Genomic DNA, 24,095 nt, shown 5'->3' with positions numbered 1-24,095 from the left:
GTGACTCCCCGGGGCATGCACAGGAATTTAAATTTCACCCCTTTTGACATGACCAATGGGAGTTAGGCACCTACATACCTTTGAGGATCTGGGCCTGCGAGATTAAGAGACTGCGCAAACTCAGAGTCTGTGGCAGAGCCATAAATTGAGCCCAGGTGTCCTAAGACCCAGTCCTCTGACTTGCAGCATGATGGAGAATGATGAGAGGGAACACCAGAGATGGTCTCCTGCACCTCCCCTGCTGATTACATGCTTGCAGGGAGATCTGTACCTGTTCTGTTGGAGGCCCCGGCCTCTCTCAAGTGGTCAGACAGGAACAGCATTTCCAGCAGCCTCCTTCCCCACATAGGAGAGCCCCCAGGAAACGCGGGCAACACCTCAGCAGCAAAATCCTGTGGGGCCTGGCACAGGCAACAGCAGCACTTCGAGATCAGCCAGGGGAGGCTCCTTCCTTCCTATCCCCCATGCAGTAGGAGTGCAGATTGATTCAGAGAATCAAAGAGCCAGGGAAGCTTCCGACCAGCCACCGGAGTCCACATTCACAGCCACCTCCGTTAATCACAGAGCAGCTTCCCAAATGGGAGCAATTGAACCCATCCTGTCTCTTCAGAGAAAAAAAAAAGCCTTACATTATATTGTTCCTTGTTTTTTTTATATATAAAAATGTCAGAACGGCTACAGAGCACGTCTCGACATCAAGTATCTCTATAGATCATTAAAATTAATAAAATAAAATAAAATTTCAAAATGGTGACCTTAAAATCCATACTCGCTGCCATCAATGGACAGGACTGAACGACCTCTATAGATGTGAAGGATGCCTCTCTCCAGATCCCAATTCAATAGTCTGACAGATGCCTCCTCAGTTTTGCTCTCGGAGCACAGCATTACCAATGCAGGTCCTTGCCCTTTGGTTTAGCTACAATGATGCAAGTGTTTATGAAAGTGCAGGTAGTGTTAATGGCAGCTGTCAGAAAACAAGGGTTCTATGTTTATCCCTTCCTGGGTGACCTCCTTATCCAAGTCTCATCCAGTGCCAGCCATAGCCTGTGCCACCGAAGCAATAAAGATGCTGCAGAGCCAGAGTTTTGTGAGCCAGTTTCATATGCCTCTGTCTCAGCTGGGAGCTGTGGTCTCCCATGTAGATATTCTTAGTGGGTCAATGCTCACATGAGGGCATTATAGAGATTTTTCTTATTCCTCTCTCAATTATCTTTTATCCACCCAACAGCAAAGGCATCTCACCCAGGAGGATTCTAGGGTCATTCACACAGGTTAAGGACTGTCCAAGGAAGACTGTCCAATCTGGTCCAAACAAGAGAGCAAGCACAGCATAAACTTGTGAGAGCTCAGGGCAATCCATGTGGTCTCAAGACTCTGCTCCCATATTTGGACTTTCCTCAAGTGCTAATCGTGGCAAACCACACCTCAGCCATATCATACATCTACAGACAAAGGGAACAAGGTTTGCAGTCCTTCAAAGAGAAGCTCACCTCCTGATGACTTGGGAAAAGGACAATGCACAGTTAATTTGCTCCCAGATCCAAGGCAGAATTGAATGTTACAGCTGACTGGCTTAGCAGGCAAAAGTTAGATCATCCAGAATGGGAATTACACCTAGAGGTGTTTCATCTCCTGGTAAAGAAATTTAGTCTCTCAGTGACAGTTCTGTTTACCTCCTACCTAAATGACAAGGTTTCAGTGTTATTCTTTTGCTGGTGGGATCACAGAGACATGGCAAAAGATGTCTTGTTGCAAAGATGGCCAAAAGGTATTCATATGCTTTCCCACCCTTTCCTTTCCTCACCAAAATACTACAGAGAAGCAGCACTGGTAATTCTGGCATCCCCATTTTGGCCAAGGAGACCTTGACTTTCTGATCTCCTTGACAGGGTACAAAGACCTCCCATCTGCTTTCCATCAAGAAGGAATACGATATTAAAATGGCCAGTTAATCCCATGCATCAAATTGCAGACAGTCTGAGCCTAGCTGCCTAGTTCTTGAACAGAGCCTCGTAAACCAACATGGTTATGCAGAAAGCTGATAGCCAGTAAATCTACTAACTGGGCATATGCAAGGGTCTGATGGAGTTTTAACCTTTGGTGCCAAGACAAGGGTCTCAAGTCCTCCCCCAAACCCCCCTCGCCCCACCCCAAATCTGCATTGATACCATAGACTCCTGAATTTCTTCAAAATGGACTCTATCAGTTCATACTCGCAAAGAGCAAGTTACTGCTTTGTCTTGCATCCTTTGTGCAGTAGAGATATAGTGAATCTCTTCTGACCCAGATGTCCAACATTTTTCTTATGACAGCAGCATCTCTACTGCCTCCTCCTGACATACATAAAGTTCTTCTATGAAATCTTACCTGGTTCTCAGTGCCATTACAGACCCTCCATGTCAACCACTCATGAAGGGGTCGTTACTTTTTAATAATTAAATGGCTTGTTTTATGACAATCATGTCTGTTCACAGGAGTTTGGGGTTAGGAGCTCTTTTCCTGGAACTTCCACACTGCATATTCCATAAAGCTAAAGTGGTCCTCAGAATTGACCCTGGCTTCATACTCAAGATTAGTTCCAGGCTCTATAAAAGCACAGGACATTGTTCTTGGATCCTTCTGTTCAGCTCCAACCCACTCAAAGAGAAACTGTGGCATACTGTGGATGTCTGCAGAGCTCCCAATGTATCTGTTCACTGCACAGCTTAGGACAGAAGGACAAAAGCTTTGTGCTCTATTATCCCATGTCAGTCTTTGAAAACATCCATTTCCAGATGGCTAAGATACCGTATATCAGAAATTTACAACTCAAAAAGCCTAGCTCCATTTTCTAATGTCAGAGCTCACTCCCTCAGAGCCATGGCAAATTCATGGGCAGAAAGATCATATTCCTCATACAAGTAAAGCAGCCACCTGAGCAATTGTTCATGCTACCTTCAAAATTCTACAAGTTGAACATCCAGCCATTTGATGCTGCCTTCAGAAGAGAGATGTTCTTTACTGTGGGATCCCAGGAACTATTAGGAAAAGGTTATCCTCTTTCACATCTGTACATAACTGAATGTTGTTGCCCGCTCCCCATATCCCCCAAGTGGGCACTTCTATGAAAATCTCAACATCATGGATCTATGGACCTCATTACACATAAGAATAGGACATTTTTTTCTGTCTTCCCTGAAAAATTTCCTTTCTTGGAGTATTGAGGTCCACAGATCCCCCTGCCCAGTATGGGGTGTTAATTGGGAAAATATATTTAATAATTAATTGGCACTCAGTGTTTGTTGTTCATTGAATTCCTTGATCTACAGGAGGGTTGTTCTATTGTGTCTCAAATCTTAAATTTTCCTTACTGATATAGAGTGCTAGGCTATGGAAGTGTCTCAATTGGCAGTTTCTCAGAGGTGGAGCCACAACTCCCCTGCCTCTGATTGACAGGTTTGGCCTTCCTCCGAGGCTGCATAGAGCAGAGTTCCCTTTGTCCTGGATCTGGGGACCTTATTACTCCAAGAAAGCACAATTTCAGATAAGACATGAATACATTTTCTTATTCCTTTGAACTACCCAGGCAAGCATAAAGTGGCTTTATAGAAACCCTCTCATGTTTTTTTCTCTTTATTGCTACATGCACACTGCAATCCTTCCAGACTACACATCTGTGTAAGAGAAGGAGGGAATATGTGCTTAGATGCTGTTCTCAATTTGGGTCTCCCAAAGATTTAGTGGTGCCATGCACTACCTTGGATAAAGCTTGTCATACCGAGACCATTTTGACCTGCATCACATTAATAGTTTGATCTCCAGCTCTGTTTAAAAAAAAAAAAAAACATTTAGAAACTCTTTGAAAAAAATGCTATTTTTAATGGCTTACCTTTCCACGACCCCTAGCTCAAAGGACCCCAAATTTGGGTCACTAACCTTACCCTGCATCCTTCTGAGATGCACCGAAAGGAATCAAACGAAACGTTGATTCAAAGGAATCAAACGAAACATGTTGATTTTAAATGACTTAGAAAGGTAGACTTTAAAGTAGAAGTTGTGACACAATCTTAACTGTAGTGGTGCTGCTGCACCACTTTAATAACAGAGACGCTTCCTGCCACAAAGAGCTACAGTCTATGGATGTGGATGTGTGCAGAGTTTGTGCATGGATTGGGGTACATTGGCAGAGCTGTGGGGTGCAGGAAGATTAGGGTGCAGAGGGTTGGGGTGCACTGGGGGCAGGGGGAATTTGGGGCTGCATGGCGGTGGTGCACTGGCAGAGCTGGGAGTGCTACATCTCCCTCATCTGAGCCCCCAACCTCCCTCCTCTCCCCTACTTCCCATCCCCATTTATCCATAGCCCTCCTCCCCTTGATGCAACCCCAAATCCCTCTCCCCTTATTCCCCCACTCCTCCACCCCTTAATACACCACCCCTCCCAGGAAACATTTATATGTCTATTTTCCCCCCACAAAGACTTTGATTACATTCTCCCCCTAAGTAAAACTGCCACCCATGACTCACAACTTGTATCAAACTCCATCCTCTCAGCCCAAAACTCCTTTTTTGAGGCGGGGGCTTGTAATTATCTTATCCTTACTTATGTTAATTGGAGGGTGAGTTCACAGCCATCAATCTCAATGAGTTCCTGATCCATCCAGTTGTCATCTTAACTATACAAGGCAGCAGAAAGTTACTGTTTTAGGTGGAGCCTGTAACACATTGATCAAGTTACCCCAAATTTGCTACTCCCTCCCCATGAGACACACCAAATTTCAGAGCACTCTGATTAACCTTTTGGATTTTAGAGCACTTGTATCGCGCTTTAAAGCATATAAAAAGGCAGGAATGAACCCCTCTAGCCATTGTTCTGTATTGGCGCATGCGCATTGTAAAAACAGGTACCTTTTCTTGGGTCTCCCAAAGCTTTAGTGAGTTCCATGCACCAACTTGGGTAAAACTTGACAGATTGAGACCACTTTGCCCTGCATCACGTCAGTAGTTTGAGCCCTAGTGCTGCACAAAAAAACCCCCCGCTTAGAAACGTTTTGAAAAATGCCTGTTTTTTTCCCATGGCTTATATCTCCACACCCCTAGCTCAAATGACCTCATGTGGGTCATGACCCCACACAGTCCTGAGGCACACCAAATATCTGGACTAACTATGTCAATTTTAGAGGACATGGAAAGGTTGACCTTAAAACAGAAGTTGTGACACAACCTTAACTATAGTGGCACTGCCATGCCACTAAAATGTGTTTTATAGGATTGTTTGCTTACAGTGTTCCAGTCAATAAGGCAGTAATTTTTTGTAGCAGGAGACTGAATTATTAACATCAAGATTTCTGTTCTATTTGTTTGGGTTTTTGGTACAGTCAAAATGGCTTCTGGATACATCATGAGGTTGTTTTCAATTGGCTGTGTGAAGAATAGTACTAGTATACAAACTGTAGATGGAAGGCAAATCACCTCGTTACCTTTTAAAATGATATCTTCTTGAAATTCCAGCCAGATTTGAATAAACAAGCACCCTAAGGACATAACTATCCAATTTCAAGACACTGACATTCCTTCAGGGATAAAAAGAATATATGCAATCGATGTTATTGAGTGCTAAACTTCTTTCTCTAAGAATAGAACCAACAGTAGTTGAAAACACATCAGTTTGAGCCTTATCTTTAAAAAACACCTAAAGCTTAAACAAATATTGCTTATCTATTAAGCATGTGTTGCTGTAGGCGGTGTGTATGCTAANGTGTACATGATTATGGCCAAATTTTACACAGGACCTTATTTCATTTCCATCCTATGCATATTATTAATGACCTTGTGGGAGTTTGCATTTATCACTTACCCAATGAAAAAACACTTGTGTAAAAGGTTAGCAGATCAAGTTGCTGTATCTTTGAGTGCCTATTGATTTTTAACCTTATGATGTCTCATTTGCTATGAATAAAAAAATTGGTTTTAATAGAATGATCCCCTTTAAAAAAGCAAATCAAAATGAAAAGACAATGGAGAATTTGTGGTAGTAAATTTCTAATAGCATCAAGCTGTCAGGATGTTTTTAAGATGCAACAACTTTGTTTCACTCAATCTCACTTCAGAGCCATGTAAAAACAGCCAGTGAAATCCAGATGATTGAGATTTTGGCTAGCAGAACATAAATGATATGCAAAGCCAGGAAGGAGGATAATCTGTGGCATGGAAGATATGGAGAAAACCCAACACTTTATTTATGGTACACTCAGTGCTTAAAACTGATAATTGGAGAAGGCATTGATTTGTCAATTGTCTTTATTTGCTGCAAAAAACCCAAGCAAGCCTAATGGAACTTGCATTTGAATACTTTTAAGAGCGTGCAGACATTCCTGTCTATTTTTAGATATGGATTTTAAATTATTAATATCATTTGAAATGTTTAATTAGTTTTGAGAAGCATTTGCATAAATTAAATGCATGAGGTCTGTCTGAGGAAGCTGTGGTAATCTCTCTCTGGATGTCTGTGGTTTTGGTAAATAGTTTAAAGGAAAGCATCCATCAATGGAGGAAAAAGGCATGTTCTTTTCCTTCTCCACATGGCTAATCTTTAGCTGGAGGAATTATATGCACATATTTGTTATGTTATATGCCAAAGTAAGTGGCAGTGATATGGGGCACACTCAAAGATGGCAGGGGAATTCAATTCGTTCCCCACATCCCCCCAACCTGGCATGGACTGTCCTCTTTTATTATTCCTTCTTTTGCTGTTGGTAGCTGCCAGGATTTCTTCTTTGCTGGGGAAGACTGTTGCTTGCTCAATGCACCTACAAGGGAAGTACGGGTGCATAAGGTACTCCCTTACTTTCCTGTATAGGCTACCTACATCATGGGTCACAGCTCAGGTTGGGGAACCCTCTGTGGGGTTGCCAGTCTCCTTTCCGTGCATATGAGTGGGGTGTAGGTAGGCAGGCAGGGCATGGATGAAGCTTTAAATCCACCCTCCCTCGCCCATTTCACCAGCCAGCAAGCATAAAAAGGGAAGTCATCAGTGTCTAGCAAAACGCTGCTGCAGATGACATTACTTCCCTAGCGACCACACAGTGAGTCTGAGATAGGTGCTGCCCCTTACTTAGGGCAGATTGTATTCTTACAATCTAGCCCTAAGTACGGTCTCACTGAAAAGAGGGAAAATTGAAAACCAAGGCTGAAAATTAGGAAAAATGATTCCTAATAGTGAGATCAGTCGAGCTACCAGCCACGTTAGAACTATAACCAAGTCCTAGGAGTCAGTTAAGACACTACAATGCTACATCATTTTGTCCTCTTCACTGTATCACGTGAACGGGGCTGTACAGGTCAGAGAACAACAGTGCTGTAAGCAAGTCCCTCAAATTGATTCTATCTGAAGCATAGACCATAGAGTAATTTCCCAAGGGAAGTTGTGGAAGCCACATTGCCTGAAACATTTAAACCTGGGCTGGGTGAAAGCACTTGAGAATTTACTGTCAAGGAATAATCCCAGTGCAGTCATCAACCTCAGGATCTCAATTGCTGGCTCTGGTGGAGGTGTTTCCCTTACCAGACTGTAGCAGTGAGGGATACATGGGGGTGGTACCTGGAGCCTGCCGTGCAGCAGGTACACAGGGTGAGCAGGATTAAAGCCCCTTTAAAAATGGGACCCTACTGAAGCAACCATTTTCCACTCACTGAGAGCAATTAGGCTGGTAAGAAATTCATTTCCCATAGAAATCAATGAGAAAGGCAGGCAGACTTGTGTCAGGGAAGTTTCTCCTATGTATTTACAGTTTTAGCAAAGGTAATTGTAAGTTAAATTGTATTTGTTTGCCTTGTGGGCAGATAGGGTTCTGGAGTTCGTCACTGACCCAGAGACCTCATCGAAACCGACCTGGTTTTACATTGGTCTAACTACACTGACTTCTGTGGAGTTAGTGCGGCTTTAAACTTAAACAGAGTGGTATCAAGCCCAAATCAGCTTTGCTCCCACCAGACAACTTCCCTTGAGTCTCTGTGCATCTCTGATCTCTTTCTCCCTGTCCTGAGTTCTTCAGGTATTTGCCTCTCTTCCCCTACGTGCTTCATCTCAGCTGGGATCTCTGTATTGAAGGATGTTCCTGCATGCAAAGTCACTTCGTTAATAAAACTCCCCGTTCCCTTTTGTCACAATTTGGCAGCCCTGTTAATGATTGTCTCACATTTTAATTAAAATGCAGCACTAATAACATACATTTAAAATAACCACGTTAGAGTCTACTCAGACCTGCATAAGCCCAGGCATTACAAAGAAAGTGAGTGGTTATGCTGTATCCATCTGGTGCAGAAAGGGGAATAACCCCCAAATCAAAATAATGTGAATAAATTCTTCTGCTATGTATATCCAGAGGCAGACTAATGTGAGATTCCCACTGAAATGCTGATCAGACAACTTTGTGTACATCACAAATGGACTGGCAGAACTGTTATCCAACCTGGTAATGAAATCATAAGAACAGCCATACTGGGTTGGACCAAAGGTCCATCTAGCCCAGTATCCGGTCTTCTGACAGTGGCCAATGCCAGGTGCCCCAGCGGGAATGAAGTCTCCAAACTCCATTGTCCTGAGAGACTTTAACATCCAGACAGGTATTGCCCAGACAGAATCATTCACATACCGCAGAGGAGCCCAGATAGTTGATTCTCCAGGCAACCCACTGGATTTGATCAAGCTTAATGTACATGTAGAGAGCACAGTAATTATGCCCTACACTATGGTGTCGCCTCCTACAGACGAGTGTCAAGTCTTTCCCTTTATTTCATCTCGGAGGTGGACTGTTCATGTTAGTCAACTGTTGAAGAGTCACAGATGCAGTGAGTATCCACTGCATTAGAGGCCACACTACCCAGCTGTATTACCAAAGTACCGGTAGACTGGTTAGATACCAAAACCACAAGCTGGCTACACCCCTGACTCCAAAGTCTCCTCTCCCTACCAGAGACCGTCTTGGTTCTCTTCTCCGCAAGGAAGGTAAAGAGCCACTGAAGAGTAACCTCCCTCCCTCAGCCCCCAATTTCCACTACAGTGACTGGAGTATCCCATGGTGAGCCACATCAGTGCCTGCCAATAGATTACAAGAATACCTGATCAGCAGCTCATAACTAGTTCAATACAACATTGATTTATTTTTAATTATCTAAGCAATGGTTTATTTCAGTTTTGAAAATACCGATCTGAGTTCACTGTTGTCATTGTACAGTATAACTATAGCTGGCATCTCTAGAAAATACATTCTAGTTAACAGTCCTGAATCATCTGGGAAATGGTCTGGATGATCTAACAAGTCTTCCCAATCTCTTAACTTCCACAAATTAATTTAGAGCCCAGACTTGCAGGCAGATCTTTAAGTATGCAGAGACTACAGGACTAGGCCTTAGAGGAATCAATCCATAGCACCTTTCACCCAAAACCAGTGTTTTACACTGTGGTAGGGAAAGGAAAGCAAGAGAGTTAATTTTCCTGAAATGTGCCCTTATATGAATACCCCCTACCCCGTTCAAGATCTAATTCAATGGGATTAAAGACATTCACTTGTGTAGAACAAAAGCTGATCCCATTCATGAGGAAGAAAAAATAATACTAAACGTGTAGAAAAATCTCCCACTTCTTAGTATTCTCTCTTTCCATTATAAAAATTGTTTAGAGCCAGCACCTAAGACACAATAAGAAAATATAACTGCATTAGGAAATAGATTCCTTTGCTACAGTTTCAATGTTATCTTCCTAGCACCTAGAAAATGTATTTAATTTTCATAGCACAATTCTTCTGAAAGTCTGGGAATGAATAGTTAAGGGACACAGCACTTCAATCTTGCTCATATTTCTTTTTCATTTATGATAACCCCCTGCAAGTTACAGCTCTCCACACAAACTAAACTACACACACACACATCCCTTATTTCCATAAATGGACATAAAATTAAGAAGAATATATTACAGGGAGACTGTTACATTGCATTTCCATATCATGGAGCCTGTTTCTGAATGTTTCTTGGCCACAGTTCAGGATCTGGGCCAACAGATTTGTTACTCGAGTGAGGAATTTGGGAGTCTTCTTAGACCATTACCAGTGAAAATGGCTGTTTTTTTTTTCTGTCTGTGCCTGGCTAGAAGATTGGAACTGTTTCACTCAGCTGTGACCCTCCTCTCCATAACCCACATCTTTAATACATCTAGACTGGCTAGTGGCAATGTGCTGTACTAGACTAATCTTGCATTCATTTAGCAGTTGAAGCAAGTTCACTTGTTAAGTGAGCACATGACACTGACGCATTTTCTTCTGCAGTGGATGTTTGTTGGCTTCTAGATGGAGTTTCACATAGATTTTTAATTTATAAAGCCATAAATAGTGTGGGGCATGACTATCTGAGGCCTTATCTACACACACACTTGAACTGGTTTAATTAAATCTATTTAAAAACACACTGTAGTTAGACGGTGCAAGTTTGTGGTTAGCCAGTTTCTCAGGTCTGTGCTTTCTGTTTCTGGGCTACAAGTACATTGAGGAGCTTGAGCTGAAAGGCACCTTAATTTGGAATACACTCCCTCCGTTGGTCTGATATAGCCTGAGTCTGCTGATGTTCAAGGAACACAGCAAAGGGCAACATTCTGGGAAGAGCTAAAGTGTGTGAGATGGAGGGAGCTGGGGGTGGATAGAGAATAGAAGGATGTGAAGTTGGGTTATGTTTCCTGCAGAGGGCTTGGTTTGTTGGGAGCTGTTGCTATTTCTCTATTGTTTTATTATAATAGATTGTATTTTGCATGTCATCAAGGCACCTAGAAACTACTACTGTATATTTTCAGTAAGTAAAATAACTATACCTCCCCCGCTCTTTGTGCTGTTAGGCAAGAATAATTTATCATGCAACGGAGGAAAAACAGTTTATCACCTGCTGTAAGAACATCTTGCTGCTTGCATTTCTATGTATTTCTTTGGTATTTTTAAAGGTGACTGGAAAAGCTCTTTTTAAAAACAAAATAATAAAGTTAATACTACTGTATTCCTACTGTATAGTATTTTCTATCTTTGATATCCTGCACATATAACGACTTATTCTGTACAATTCATGAGGTAGGTATTTATTATACCCCTTTTTCAGATACAGGGGCTAGAATCTGCATTCAGTTACACTGGTATAAATTGGAAGTGACTCCAGGGGTGTTATCCTGGATTTACAGTAGCAGAAGATCAGAATCAGGCCTGGAGCATTGAAATGATTTGCCCAGCGACACACAACAAGGCAGTGGCTGAGTTGGGGCTAGAACTCTGGAGTCTCCTAGTCCTGTGCTCAGTCCGTTAGGCTATTCTTCCTCCTAAAGCTCCCTCACAAATTACAGAATATATGTATATATTTAAAATAAATACATGTGATAACACAACTGCTGTCCTTTAATCATCTTCCACCTCCTGCGTTTGTATTTTGTCTACAATGGCTAGTGACACAGAGAGCACTGCAGACAGTGCCTCTGCCTGCATTTTAGCAGGGTTTAGGAATGTCATGAACTAATGCAAGAGAAGTACCGTGCCCTGAACTCATGTCTTGGCAGTCTCACTTTTAAGCACTTTACTTATTTATAATAATAGTAGGAGCAGAACTTTTACCTTTTTAGCTTTTCCCAGAAGGACTGAAAACTGTAAATGAACAAATCGCAAAAAGAGAGCAAAACATTTCACTTTCACACTGCTGAAGATTTGAGATGGAAAGGACGCAAGTGGTAACAAGCCCTGTGTTAATACAATTATACACCTACTGGTGAGTATAGCACATGGCAGTCTTCACACCAAAGTACTTGGGTCTCAAAGGTACTATTTGTTGCCTTCACTTTTTTTTATCCTCACTCAGTATAACCTATTTCTTTTATCATGGCTTGTGATGCATTGTTATTTGCTCACATCAGTATGTCAGATCTAAGGTAAGCAAAGCAAGCTTGATGATACAGGTGGTACAGATGGGTGATCCTCAGCTGAAGAAGAGACAGTGGAGTTATAAAGCTTCACACCAGCTGTGACTATGTCCCATTGTTTTTTGCAATCCCTTGATCTGTATTGCCATCAGAAAGCTGTGGGTTAGAGACATGAGAGAGCACTCTGCACTCGTGAACCTCAGGAGAGTTTATTTAAAATCAACAGTGAAATGTCTGTCACTCAAAAAAAGTGAAATAATAAATAATAATAATAATAATAACAACAACAGTGAAATAAGTAGCACAGCAAGTGGGTTCTCTATGCTCTTCCTGACTTTTCTGGTCCTCAGCCATATCAAATTTAGGAACTAGGGCAGCTTCTGGGCTTGCTTTTCATCCTGAGTAGAATGGCGTCACTGGTTTGGTGGTTTTGAATCATTCATGGACAGCTGCCAGTAATTGTAGCTCAAACATCGTTATTCTTTCAGCTTGGCAAAACGGTCATGAAAATTTACCAGCTCAGGCACGAAGTCTTCATCACCTAGTTATCAGGATGATGATAAAGGGCATGATATTTACTCACCTGTCAAAAAATATTATACAGCTTGAGGCGAGCGAGCCAGTGGAATTTTGTAAGGCAGTGTTATATTAACTCGAACCAAAAAGCTTGTCCACTGGTTTGTTAAGGAACTTTGCAGTGCTCCTGGATGCTACAACCTTAATTGTATTCTACACAGACAATTGATTGTCTCTTATTTCTGTCCTTTATCCTCCAGGAAGATGACGTTACCCGTGACAGTCGCTTCAATTTCAGTGGTTACGGGATGGGTCACTGTCTCCAGGTCAAAGACGGCACCGCAGTCAAGGCCACTCCTCCAAACCCCCCTCTGGCGCCACCAAAGGATTCAGAGTCCATCAGAAAGAAGTTTGTTGACCGTGCAAAAAGGATTGATACAATATCCCGAGCTGCGTTCCCACTAGCCTTCCTCATTTTCAATATCTTTTACTGGATTACGTACAAAATTATACGGCATGAGGATATTCACAAGAAATAGGCAACTCTCTGGGGGTGCTGGGACCTTGTAGCCAAAGCGATTTGCTTGTAAATAAACAGTGAAATGTCTTTCTGTCATTTGGACTGAGGATTTTTTTTCCACCCATGCTACTGAAGAGAATAAGACAAAAAAATGGAACGGAAGCAAAAGCATAGGAAAAAAGTGATTGACAGCAAAAACAAGATGCCGTGGGACCATGCAATACGGATCCCCTTACGTACACTCAGTATTGTTCTTCCAGATTCTGCATTGATCAGACGCTCTTAAACAGGGCCAAATTTTACTCAACAATGTCACTAAGATATTGAAAAAAATAAAAACAACCGACCAACCTGAAACACCTACTATGGGACTGTACTGGCTACAGTACAGTGAGTTATAAGAGGACCAAACTTATTCAGGATAATGCTGCCTTTCTATTTGAAACAAGTCTACTGAGCTACATTCCATTAAAATGTCTGTAGTTAGCAGTTCACCAAGAAGTCCTTTTGTGCGTTGTAACTTATTTCTACTAACAGGGAAAAATGATTTATACTTTAATATCCTTGTGGGTGTGCATTTTAATATTATCTTGCTTTATTAGAATTGTAATTTTGGGGTCAAACTTGTGTATTGTGCTATTTATTTGATAGCGGACACTCATAGAAACCAGTTAAACTGCCCATTTTATTTTTGTTCTAAGAGAGTGCACTTATTTCATTTCATTTCTGCTGATTTTACATGCAACTTGAGGTGCCAAACTGTATTTTACCTGTTGTGCTACCCTGTACCACACTATTTATTAAGAACTTGTTTCCTGGCTGGTGTAGCTCAGTTTAGCATTGACTTTCTATTTCTTTCTATTACTGCTCTCATTGTAGCTGCAATTGATAGCTCTGTAGGTAAACACAACTTGTTTACAGACCTCTAATTTATATCTTTACTCGAAGTGGCGATCATTTTAAATATCATTGACTAACCTAAGAATTTTAAAACTGTACTGTGATTTTCATAACCTGTTACCTTTTGGTGCCAGAGCTACGTGGTTCAAATCCTTGCTACATGTTTTAAAGTAGAAAAAAATAAAAATTGAAATAAAAAAAGGTATTTTTGCTTACACAGAAAAAGAAACTAAGATAAAACATAACAAGATCATTAAAAATTTTACACTTGCTGTAAAAGCATTTATTAAAAAAGTTATTTGTTCAATTTCAATAAAGCTAAGTGTGCTACTAATTTTTCTTTTCTTTTCAAGCTCTTTTTTCATTTGGGGTAGTGCTATTTGCAATAAAGGCCAGATTCTCAGTCACTCCAGCAGCAGAAAAGGGACTTAAAGTAGCAGCTGGGGGAACTCTAGGGAGGCCTACTTTAGTCCTCCTGAACTCCCCACCCCAGCAGATGAGGGACTCCAGGGAAGGCTAGGGGTTGAGTATGGATCTTAACACACTTCCAGCAGTCCTGTTTGAGCAGAGCCTTGAGGACTCTTATCCACCAGTACAAGTTATATCGGCTCTGTAGTGCCTTTGAGGAGAAGTGTGCCACCCAGGCAGACCCCTGTACTGCAGGATATGAATGGAGGAAAAGGAGACCCTTCCCCCTAATAACCTGTAGCCTTAGGGGAAGGTACACTGAACTACAAGTAGGGTGACTAGATAGCAAGTGTGAAAAATTGGGATGGGGTGGGGGATAATAGAACCCTATGTAAGAAAAAGTCCCAAATATAGGGACCATCCCTATAAAATCGGGACATCTGGTCACCCTAACTACAAGCCAAAAGCCTCTTGGCTCTAATCTTCTCCAAACTGGTCTTAATATTTCTGTGCACTTCACAACTTTAAGGGCTCACATACCCCTATCTTAGGGACTATCACTTGCCCACTTAACAGCTGAGGCCTGGTCTACACTATGAGTTTAGGTCGAATTTAGCAGCATTAAATCGAATTAAGCCTGGACACGTTCACATGACAAAGCCCTTTTTTTCGACTTAAAGGGCCCTTTAAACCGGTTTCACCTCCGACGAGGGGATTAGCGCCAAAATCGGCCTTTGTGGGTTGGAATTGGGGTAGTGTGGACGGAATTCGACATTATTGGCCTCTGGGAGCTATCCCACAGTGCTTCATTGTGACTGCTCTGGACAGCACTCTCAACTCAGATGCACTGACCAGGTAGACAGGAAAAGCCCCGCGAACTTTTGAATTTCATTTCCTGTTTGCCCAGCGTGGAGAGCACAGGTGGCCACGCAGAGCTCATCAGCACAGGTAACCATGATGGAGTCCCAGGATTGCAAAAGAGCGCCATCATGGACCGAACGGGAGGTACAGGATCTGCTCACCATATGGGGAGACGAATCAGTGCTAGCTGAATTCTGTAGCAGTAAACGAAATGGCAAAATATTAGCAAAGGTCTCAAAGGCCATGAAGGACAGAGGCCATAACAGGGATGCACAGCAGTGCCGCATGAAAATTAAGGAGCTAAGGCAAGCCTACCACAAAGCCAGAGAGGCAAACAGAAGGTCCGGGGCAGAGCCTCAAACATGCTACTTCTACGCGGAGCTGCATGCGATGCTAGGGGGTGCAGCCACCACTACCCCAACCGTGTGCTTTGACTCCGTCAATGGAGAAACACACAACAGGGAAGTGGGTTCAGGGTACGAGGAAGATAAGGATGAAGATAATGTAGATAGCTCACAGCAGCAAGGAAGCGGAGAAACCGGTTTCCCCAACAGCCAGGATATGTTTATCACCCTGTACCTGGAACCAGTAACCCCCGAACTCACCCAAGGTGTGCTCCCAGACCCTGAGGGCACACAGGGGACCTCTGGTGAGTGTACCTTTGTAAATATTACACATGGTTTAAAAGCAAGCATGTTTAATGATTAATTTGCCCTGGCAATCACGGCCAGTACAGCTACTGGAAAAGTCTGTTAACGTGTATGGGGATGGAGCAGAAATCCTCCAGGGACATCTCCAGAAAGCTTTCCTTCATGTACTCCCAAAGCCTTTGCAAAAGGTTTCTGGGGAGGGCTGCCTTATCCCGTCCGCCATGGTAGAACACTTTACCACGCCAGGCCAGTAGCATGTAGTCTGGAATCATTGCATAACAAAGCATGGCAGCCTATGGTCCCAGTGTTTGCTGGCATGCAGACAACATCCATTCCTTATCTCTCTTTGTTATCCTCAGGAGAGTGATATCATTCACGGTCACCTGGTTGAAATGGGGTGCTTTTATTAAGGGGACATTCAGAGGTGCCCATTCCTGTTCGGCTGAACAGAAATGTTCCCCACTATTAGCCACGCGGTAGGGGGGAGGGGTGAAGTGATCATCCCAGAGAATTGGGTGGTGTGTGGGCGGGAGGGGGAGTATTTGGGTTTGTGCTGCATGTTAACCCGGAAACCGCAGCCCCTCCTTTTACATTGCAAACCCATTTTAAATGGCCAACCCAAGGGGTGCTTGGTATGGGAAATGAGGGCGCTACTGTTTGAAACCATTCCCACATGTTAAGAAGGTTAAAAAAGCCAAAAGACTGTGGCTTACCATGGCTGGATGCAAGCCGAAATCTGTTGTCTGGAACTGCGTGAGTGATCTCTCACACCCAACCGGCAGGCCCTCAATATAAGAGGAAAAATGCAACCTTGTAACGAAAGCACATGTGCTGTGTAATGTGAACAGCAAAATTTAACGTGAAAGAGTGTACCCATTGTTCTCTAAAATGTGTCTTTTTTAACCACCTCTCCCGTCTCCTTCACCAGCTGCAAATGTTTCTCCTTCGCAGAGGCTAGTGAAGATTAGAAGGAGAAAATGGCGGACTCGGGATGATATGTTCTCGGAGCTCCAGATGTCCTCCCACGCTGAAAGAGCACAGCAGAATGCGTGGAGGCAGTCAATGTCAGATTACAGAAAAGTACAGTATGAATGAGAGGAGAGGTGGCGGGCAGAATTGCGGGATGAACAGAGCAAGTGGTGGGCTGAAGAGGATAGGTGGTGTCAGCTTGCAGACAGAAGGCAAGAATTGATGCTCCAGCTGCTGGAGCACCAAACTGATATGCTCCAGGGTATGGTTGAGCTGCAGGAAAGGCAGCAGGAGCAGAGACGGCTGCTACAGCAGAGACGGCTGCTACAGCCCCTGTGTAACCAACAGCCCTCTTCCCCAAGTTCCATAGCCTCCTCACCCAGATGCCCAAGAACACGGTGGGGGGGCCTCCAGCCACCCAGTCACTCCACCCCAGATGAATGCCCGAGCATTAGAAGGCTGGCCTTCAATAAGAGTTAAAGTTTTAAAGTTTTAAACTGCAGTTTGTCCTTTTCCTTCCCTCCTTCCCCACCCATCCCAGGCTACCTTGGCAATTATCCCCCTAGTTGTGTGATGAATTAATAAAGAATGCATGAATGAGAAGTAACAATGACTTTATTGCCTCTGCCAGCGGTGCTCGAAGGGGGGAGGGGAGGGTGGGGTGGTTAGTTTACAGGGAAGTAGAGTGAACCGGGGGGGGGGGGCTCATTAAGGAGAAACAAACAGAAGTTTCACACCGTAGCCTGGCCAGTCACAAAACTCGTTTTCAAAGCTTCTCTGATGCGCACCGCACCCTGCTGTGCTCTTCTAACTGCCCGGGTGTCTGGCTGCGCGTAATCAGCGGCCAGGCGATTTGCCTCAACCTCCCACCCCGCCATAAATGTCTCCCCCTTACTCTCACAGATATTGTGGAGTGCACAGCAAGCAGCAATAACAATGGGGATATTTTTTTTGCTGAGGTCTGAGCGAGTCAGTAAGCTGCACCAGCGCGCTTTTAAACGTCCAAATGCACATTCCACCACCATTCAGCACTTGCTCAGCCTGGTTGAACAGGTCCTGACTACTGTCCAGGCTGCCTGTGTACGGCTTCATGAGCCATGGTATTAAGGGGTAGGCTGGGTCCCCAAGGATCACAATAGGCATTTCAACATCCCCAACGGTTATTTTCTGGTCCGGGAAGAAAGTCCCTTCCTCCAGCTTTCGAAACAGACCAGAGTGCCTGAAGACACGAGCATCATGTACCTTTCCCGGCCATCCCACGTTGATGTTGGTGAAACGTCCCTTGTGATCCACCAGGGCTTGCAGCAGCATTGAAAAGTACCGCTTGCGGTTTATGTACTTGGTCGCTTGGTGCTCCGGTGACAAGATAGGGATATGGGTTCCGTCTATCACCCCACCACAGTTTGGGAATCCCATTGCAGCAAAGCCATCCAATATGACCTGCATGTTTCCCAGAGTCACTACCCTTGATATCAGCAGGTCTTTGATTGCCCTGGCAACTTGGATCACAGCAGTCCCCACAGTAGATTTGCCTACTCCAAATTGATTCCCCACTGACCGGTAGCTGACTGGCGTTGCAAGCTTCCACATGGCTATCACCACTCGCTTCTCAACTGTGAGGGCTGCTTTCATCCTGGTATTCTGGCGCTTCAGGGCAGGGGAAAGCAAGTCACAAAGTTCCATGAAAGTGCCCTCACACATGCGAAAGTTTCGCAACCACTGGGAATCGTCCCACACCTGCAACACGATGCGGTCCCACCAGTCTGTGCTTGTTTCCCGGGCCCAGAATCAGCGTTCCACTGCATGAACCTGCCCCAGTAACACCATGATTTGCACATTGCTGGGGCCTGTACTTTGTGAGAGGTCTATGTCCATGTCAATTTCCTCATCACTCTTGTCGCCGCGCTGCAATCACCTCCTCGGCTGGTCCTGGTTTTGCTTTGGCATATCCTGGCTCTGGATATACTCCAGGACAATGCGCGTGGTGTTCATAGTGCTCATAATTGCCGCGGTGATCTGAGCGGACTCCATGATCCCAGTGCTATGGCGTCTGGTCTGAAAAAATGTGCGAAACTAGTATTTGATGGAGGGAGGAAGGGAAGGGCTAGTGATGACATGGCATACAGGTACAGGGAATTAAAATCAACAAAGGTGGCTGTGCATCAGGGAGAAACACAAACACTGTCACCGAGAATGGCACCCCCCAAAGATTGAACTCAAAACCATGGGTTTAGCAGGCCGTTGATTTCACGGAGGGAGGGGGAAGCAAATGAATACATCTATTTTTTATATCTTAAGCTGACAGCTGATGGTACAGCATGACTGATAGCCCTCGGCATCTTCTGGGTGCTTGGCAGAGGATACTGTACTACAACTGCTAGCCATCTTCGTCAAGACGGTTCAATAGGACTGCCGGCAGGACTGAGTCTCTAGGAGACAAAGCATGTCTGCCCAGGTGCCTCTGATTAAACTGGAGTATGACGACGATGGATACCAGTCATAATACACCATCTACTGCCAAAAGGCAAGAGGCTGCTGCTGTGTAGCAATGCAGCCCCACGTCTGCCAGCACCTAGATAGCCGATGAAGGCTACCAGTCATACTGCACCGTCTACTGCCAAAAGGCAATTAGCTGCTGCTGTGTAACAATGCAGTACCATGTCTGCTGGCACCCAGATGACATATGGTGACGGTGAGCTGAGCTGAGCGGGCTCCATGCTTGCCGTGGTATGTTGTCTGCACAGGTAACCCAGGTAAAAAGGTGCAAATCGATTGTCTGCCGTTGCTCTGATGAAGGGGGAGGGGCCTGACGACATGTACCCAGAACCCCCCGCGACACTGTTTTTACATCTTCAGGCATTGGGATCTCAACCCAGAATTCCAATGGGCGGCGGAGACTGCGGGAACTGTGGGATAGCTACCCACAGCGCAATGCTCTGGAAGTCAACGCTAGCCTCGGTACTGTGGACGCTGTCCGCCGACTTAATGCACTGAGAGCATTTTATGTGGGGACACACACAATCGGCTGTATAAAACTGATTTCTATAAAACCGGCTTCTATAAATTCGACCTAATTTCGTAGTGTAGACATACCCTAAGATAACTGAGAGATTGGATGTGGTCAGTGCAGACAGACTGAGAATAGAAGCCAGTTTACTCACGGGACACAGCCAAGTCTCATCCAGTTTGCCACACCGCCTGTCAGAGAAAATGGCCCAGATTATGTACTTGTGTAGCCAACAGTCACAATAAGGACCTTTGTCCCTCTCTAGTGGCTAGACTACATATAGAGGTTAGTGCTATATGTTACTGCTACAGCCCCCGGGCTCATAAGCATTAATTTTTAGGTCAAATGGGAGAAGCTCATGCTCAGAGATTACAGGTTCATTCTCTACAGCCAGCCCAAAAAGGATGTTGTTACACTTAGCTACTCTCTGTCTAACCACTAAATCATATCTGTGTTCCCAGAGCCAGGAAGAGAACAGGAATCCTGATTATCAGCATTCTAATTCACAAATAGTTACATAACTCAATGATAAACTGTATTGTCGTCCCCCCACACACACACACACACCACTGGACTTGCCCACTGGATACTCATATGGTTGAAATGGAAGAGGTCTTTGTTATATATTGTGGCAGAGCTCCGACCTTGTCCCGGTGGGTCCTGCACTTCCAGGAGGTTTATGCTAGCCTCAGAGGCTCACTGCGACCCGCCACTTAGCCCTTCTCTCTCTAGGGCCAAGGTTACAGTCTACTGAGCCCTTTTTATCATAAGCCACCAAGGAGGTTGATGAGAAAACTCCCACAGTCTCTGTGGTCCCTCTGGGCTTATTCCAGAACAGTTTAGCCTCCTGCCCTGACAGGGGCCTGTCTTCCCTCCGAGGAGGTGTTTCTGTAGTGGCGGGTTGGGGGGAACCCGGGGCCTGCCCTCTACTCCAGGTTCCAGCCCAGGGACCCTAATGGCAGCAGCTCTTGGTAGCCGACCTTTCACCGCCAGAGCTGCTACCCTTCCCTGGGTCACTTCCCCATAGCTCTCCCACTTCTCTCTCTTAACGCCTTCTTCACCCTTACTTTAGGGCTCCCTTCCAGGGGCTTGAGGGTGTCTTCATTACCCAGCCTGCAGCTGCACTTCCTCTCCTCTGGCTCTCTCAGCCTGACCAGAGTGAGCCCTTTCATAGTATCAGAGGGGCCTTAATTAGAGTCAGGTATTCAGATTAGTCTAACAGCTTCGACTGACACTCTGCAGGCTAATTGGAGTCATGTGTCCACCTAGCCTGGAGCAGCCCCTGCTCTGGTCAGTCAGGGAAGAGAAAACTGCTTATCCAGTGGCCAGTATATCTGCCTTCTACTGCTCTGCTGTACCCAACTGGCCTGGGTCTATCACAGTATCTAAAGGTTGTGGCTTCAAACCTGACTGATGAATCATGGGGATAAAATATGTAAATTAAGGGGAGGATGCTGGAATAATTGTCAAAATTACTTTTTAATTGCACAATGATATTTAGAGGTGAATGAGGATATTATGTTTCTTTGTTATATTTGTAGGGTTAATATTTCAGGAAATGGGAGTTAATGTCCTTTTAAGAACTAGGTGGGACACAAATTACAGGGATAGCTTAAGAACACTAAAGGTGAACTCCTGGCCCCACTGAATGGGAGTTTTGCCATTTACTTCAATGGAGTCAGGATTTCACCCTGACAGCAGTGGGTGAAAGATGTCGCTTGTATGTGCAGAGAGTGGAAGATCCTGCCTACCAGAAAATGCACTTAAATCTCGAAGGTGTGACAGTGTTTGAGGGGCATGGATGTCTCAAAACATTGCAAATGAGCCTCAGAGCCTGTTGGTGACCAGTATGAATCCAGTCCAGTTTAGTAGAGCTTAAAAATTACTCCTATTGAGTGGATGTTTGGTGGTCCCTATATGAGATGAGTTGGTGGGTCTCAGGTCCAGCTGCCGCAGCACCAACTCATCAGCGTACTTTGCACTAACTGGCTGTTAGCAGTGGCTAAACAACTTCTTAGCAGATGTTCCCAAGATCGGGAGAACTGTGAGTGGGAAGCTTGCTTTGCTGTTGCCCTGTAGATAAACCGAGGGCTTCATTCATTACAGCAATACAAGCTCTAAATCTATAAAAAAAATTTAAAGATGAAGTTTATGGCTATAAGGAAATTAATTGCAGACACACGAATTAGCTCATTAAGTAATTTACATACCTGTCACAGGGAGCAGCACAAAACGTGTCAGTTATGCTAGACGTGGGGAGGGAAAGACAGCAGCCTGTTTTGTGTACTCCTTACCTCTCCCCACCAAGGAAAATAAAACCTACACTTTTACTTTAAAAGTTCCTGGTAACATAGAGTTGCCAGCAGCAAGATAAAAGATGAACCACAAAAAAATGGACCATACTGATAAAAAAAAGTGCGTCAGAGGATTTACCTAACAAAGAAACAATGGTGGCTCAGCATCAGGAACTCTCTCACAGGAAATTGTGGTGCTCAGAAAAATGATGTCCACACAGTTAGCCCTGAATTCTGGGGATATTAAAACCCTCTCAAAGGCTGCTTCTCAAATGAATGCTCATATGGGTTTATCTGGGGGAATGAAACTAAAAAAATTAAACAGCCACAGGGCAGATGGATTAAATGCTGAAGCAGCTTCTTTTAAAGGCATGTATGGTGAAAATGGAAGAGAAACAAGGATTTTGAGAATAGGTCTCAAAGGAATAAGCTTCACATACTAGGACTGGCAGAAGGGAGAGAGGGGGGAAAAGAGCCAATGTCCTTGCTACAAAAACTGCTACCTGCCTTGTTAAAGTTACAGGGGCACTTTCCTCCAATTGAAATAGAGAATATCAAATTCAGATAAAGAAGTCAAGAAAAACCAAGCCCAGTGATATTTAAGCTACTCACATTTAATGACAAAATGATGATAATGAATGCAGACTTCCCAACAGAACTTAACAAAAAGGGAGCAGCATTCCGCTGTCTGAAGAAAAGCCTCAAAGGAACTTGCAGTAAGTAAGGCTGCAAGTCTGTCACAGAAGTCATGGATTCTGTGACTTTCTCGGACTTCTGTGAATTCTGCAGCAGCTGGTGTGGCTAACCCGTGGGCCACTCGAGCAGCCCCTGGGCCAACCACACCAGCTGCTGCTGGGGCAGTCTCGGGCCACCGTGTGCTCCCCACCACCTCAAGAAGCGGCAGGGAGCTCTGGCTAACATGTCCCCCCGGTCCCCATCAGGAGCAGTGGGGGACTCCAGCCGACGCGCCCCATCCTGAGCAGCAGCGGGGGTCCCGGGCTGCCCCTTGCCCCAGAGCACCCGCAGTGCCCCCGGGCTGCCCCCTGCCCCACGGCACCCCGAGGTCACGCCAGAGCACCCAAGATTTAGTCAGGGGAATATAGTACAAGTCATGGACAGGTCACGGGCCATGAAATTTGGTTTACTGCCCATGACTTTTACTAAAAATATCCTGTGACCAAAACGTAGCCTTACACATAAGCTCTTAGGTATTTTGCTATTTCACACTGTACTTGGGTAACTCTACTAAGTGCTTTAGGCATCCAGAAGAGGTTTTAGCAAATGCTTCACTAACAGAGACCAGGTGCTACCAAGAACAAGAGTATGGCTATTCAATTTAAATCTTGTTAACTGATTTGTAAAGAAGACATTTTTTCTCCTCATAAAGCTATTCAGCTATTTCAAGCTTATAGAAAAAGAAGGGTGTCTTTTAAAAGACTACATTAACTGGAAGAAAATGGAAAAATGCACAGATATTAATAAATTCACATTTTCTTCCCCCTCCTACCCTCTTTTCTTTCTCTTTCTTCCATTTTGTTCATTCTGTAAGACAACCTCTGAGGAGATTGAGGTATATTGTACAAATAGTGGGTCAGATGGATTCTGGAGTCTCAGTCATGAGTTAGGGGCATAGTTATGCTGTTCTAGGAGAAGCTCCAAAAAGGAACTATGCCTCAGAGAGTCATTATTCCTCCTCTGCCCCAGAGGCGGGAAGTAAGTCTTTGCAGTGCAGCTCATCCCATTCCCTGCCTATCCCACCCTCTCCTCAATGAGAGATGCTTAATTCAGCAAGAAGGTACTGACTTGACAATACAACAACGTTCACTTACTACATACAGGCCATGTTCTGGGTTTGTACAGCAGTAACACAATGGGGTCCTGGTACGTGTCAGGTGCTACAGTAATATAAATAATAAATGTGCCTTCCCTTGATCTTTGTGCAAAACTACTGTTGGCATGAATGGGAAATGCAGTGCGGATTAAGGCTGGTATGCCAGGCTAAATTTATATGTTGTTTTATGGACTATCATTAAAAATGGAATTTGACCCT

The 24,095-nt window shown here is 44.3% G+C and overlaps 1 protein-coding gene across 7 annotated transcripts in view; it reads left to right on the top strand.

Moving 5' to 3' along the window:
- Positions 1-14,190, top strand: part of GLRA2 (glycine receptor alpha 2) — a 163,450-nt gene extending 149,260 nt beyond the window's left edge. For all 7 annotated transcript variants that reach the window (XM_034756659.1, XM_034756668.1, XM_034756642.1 and 4 more), the window contains one exon: positions 12,697-14,190. In XM_034756659.1, coding sequence (XP_034612550.1) covers positions 12,697-12,975 — 279 coding nt within the window. In that variant the 3' untranslated portion in view covers positions 12,976-14,190. The remainder of the gene's footprint in view (positions 1-12,696) is intronic.
- Positions 14,191-24,095: the final 9,905 nt, after the last annotated feature.

The sequence above is a fragment of the Trachemys scripta genome, chromosome 1 (assembly GCF_013100865.1).
Source record: "Trachemys scripta elegans isolate TJP31775 chromosome 1, CAS_Tse_1.0, whole genome shotgun sequence".
In the NCBI taxonomy this organism is placed as follows: domain Eukaryota; kingdom Metazoa; phylum Chordata; order Testudines; family Emydidae; genus Trachemys; species Trachemys scripta.
The sequence above is the reverse complement of the archived record's forward strand: the minus strand, read 5'-3'. Positions and strand labels throughout refer to the sequence as shown.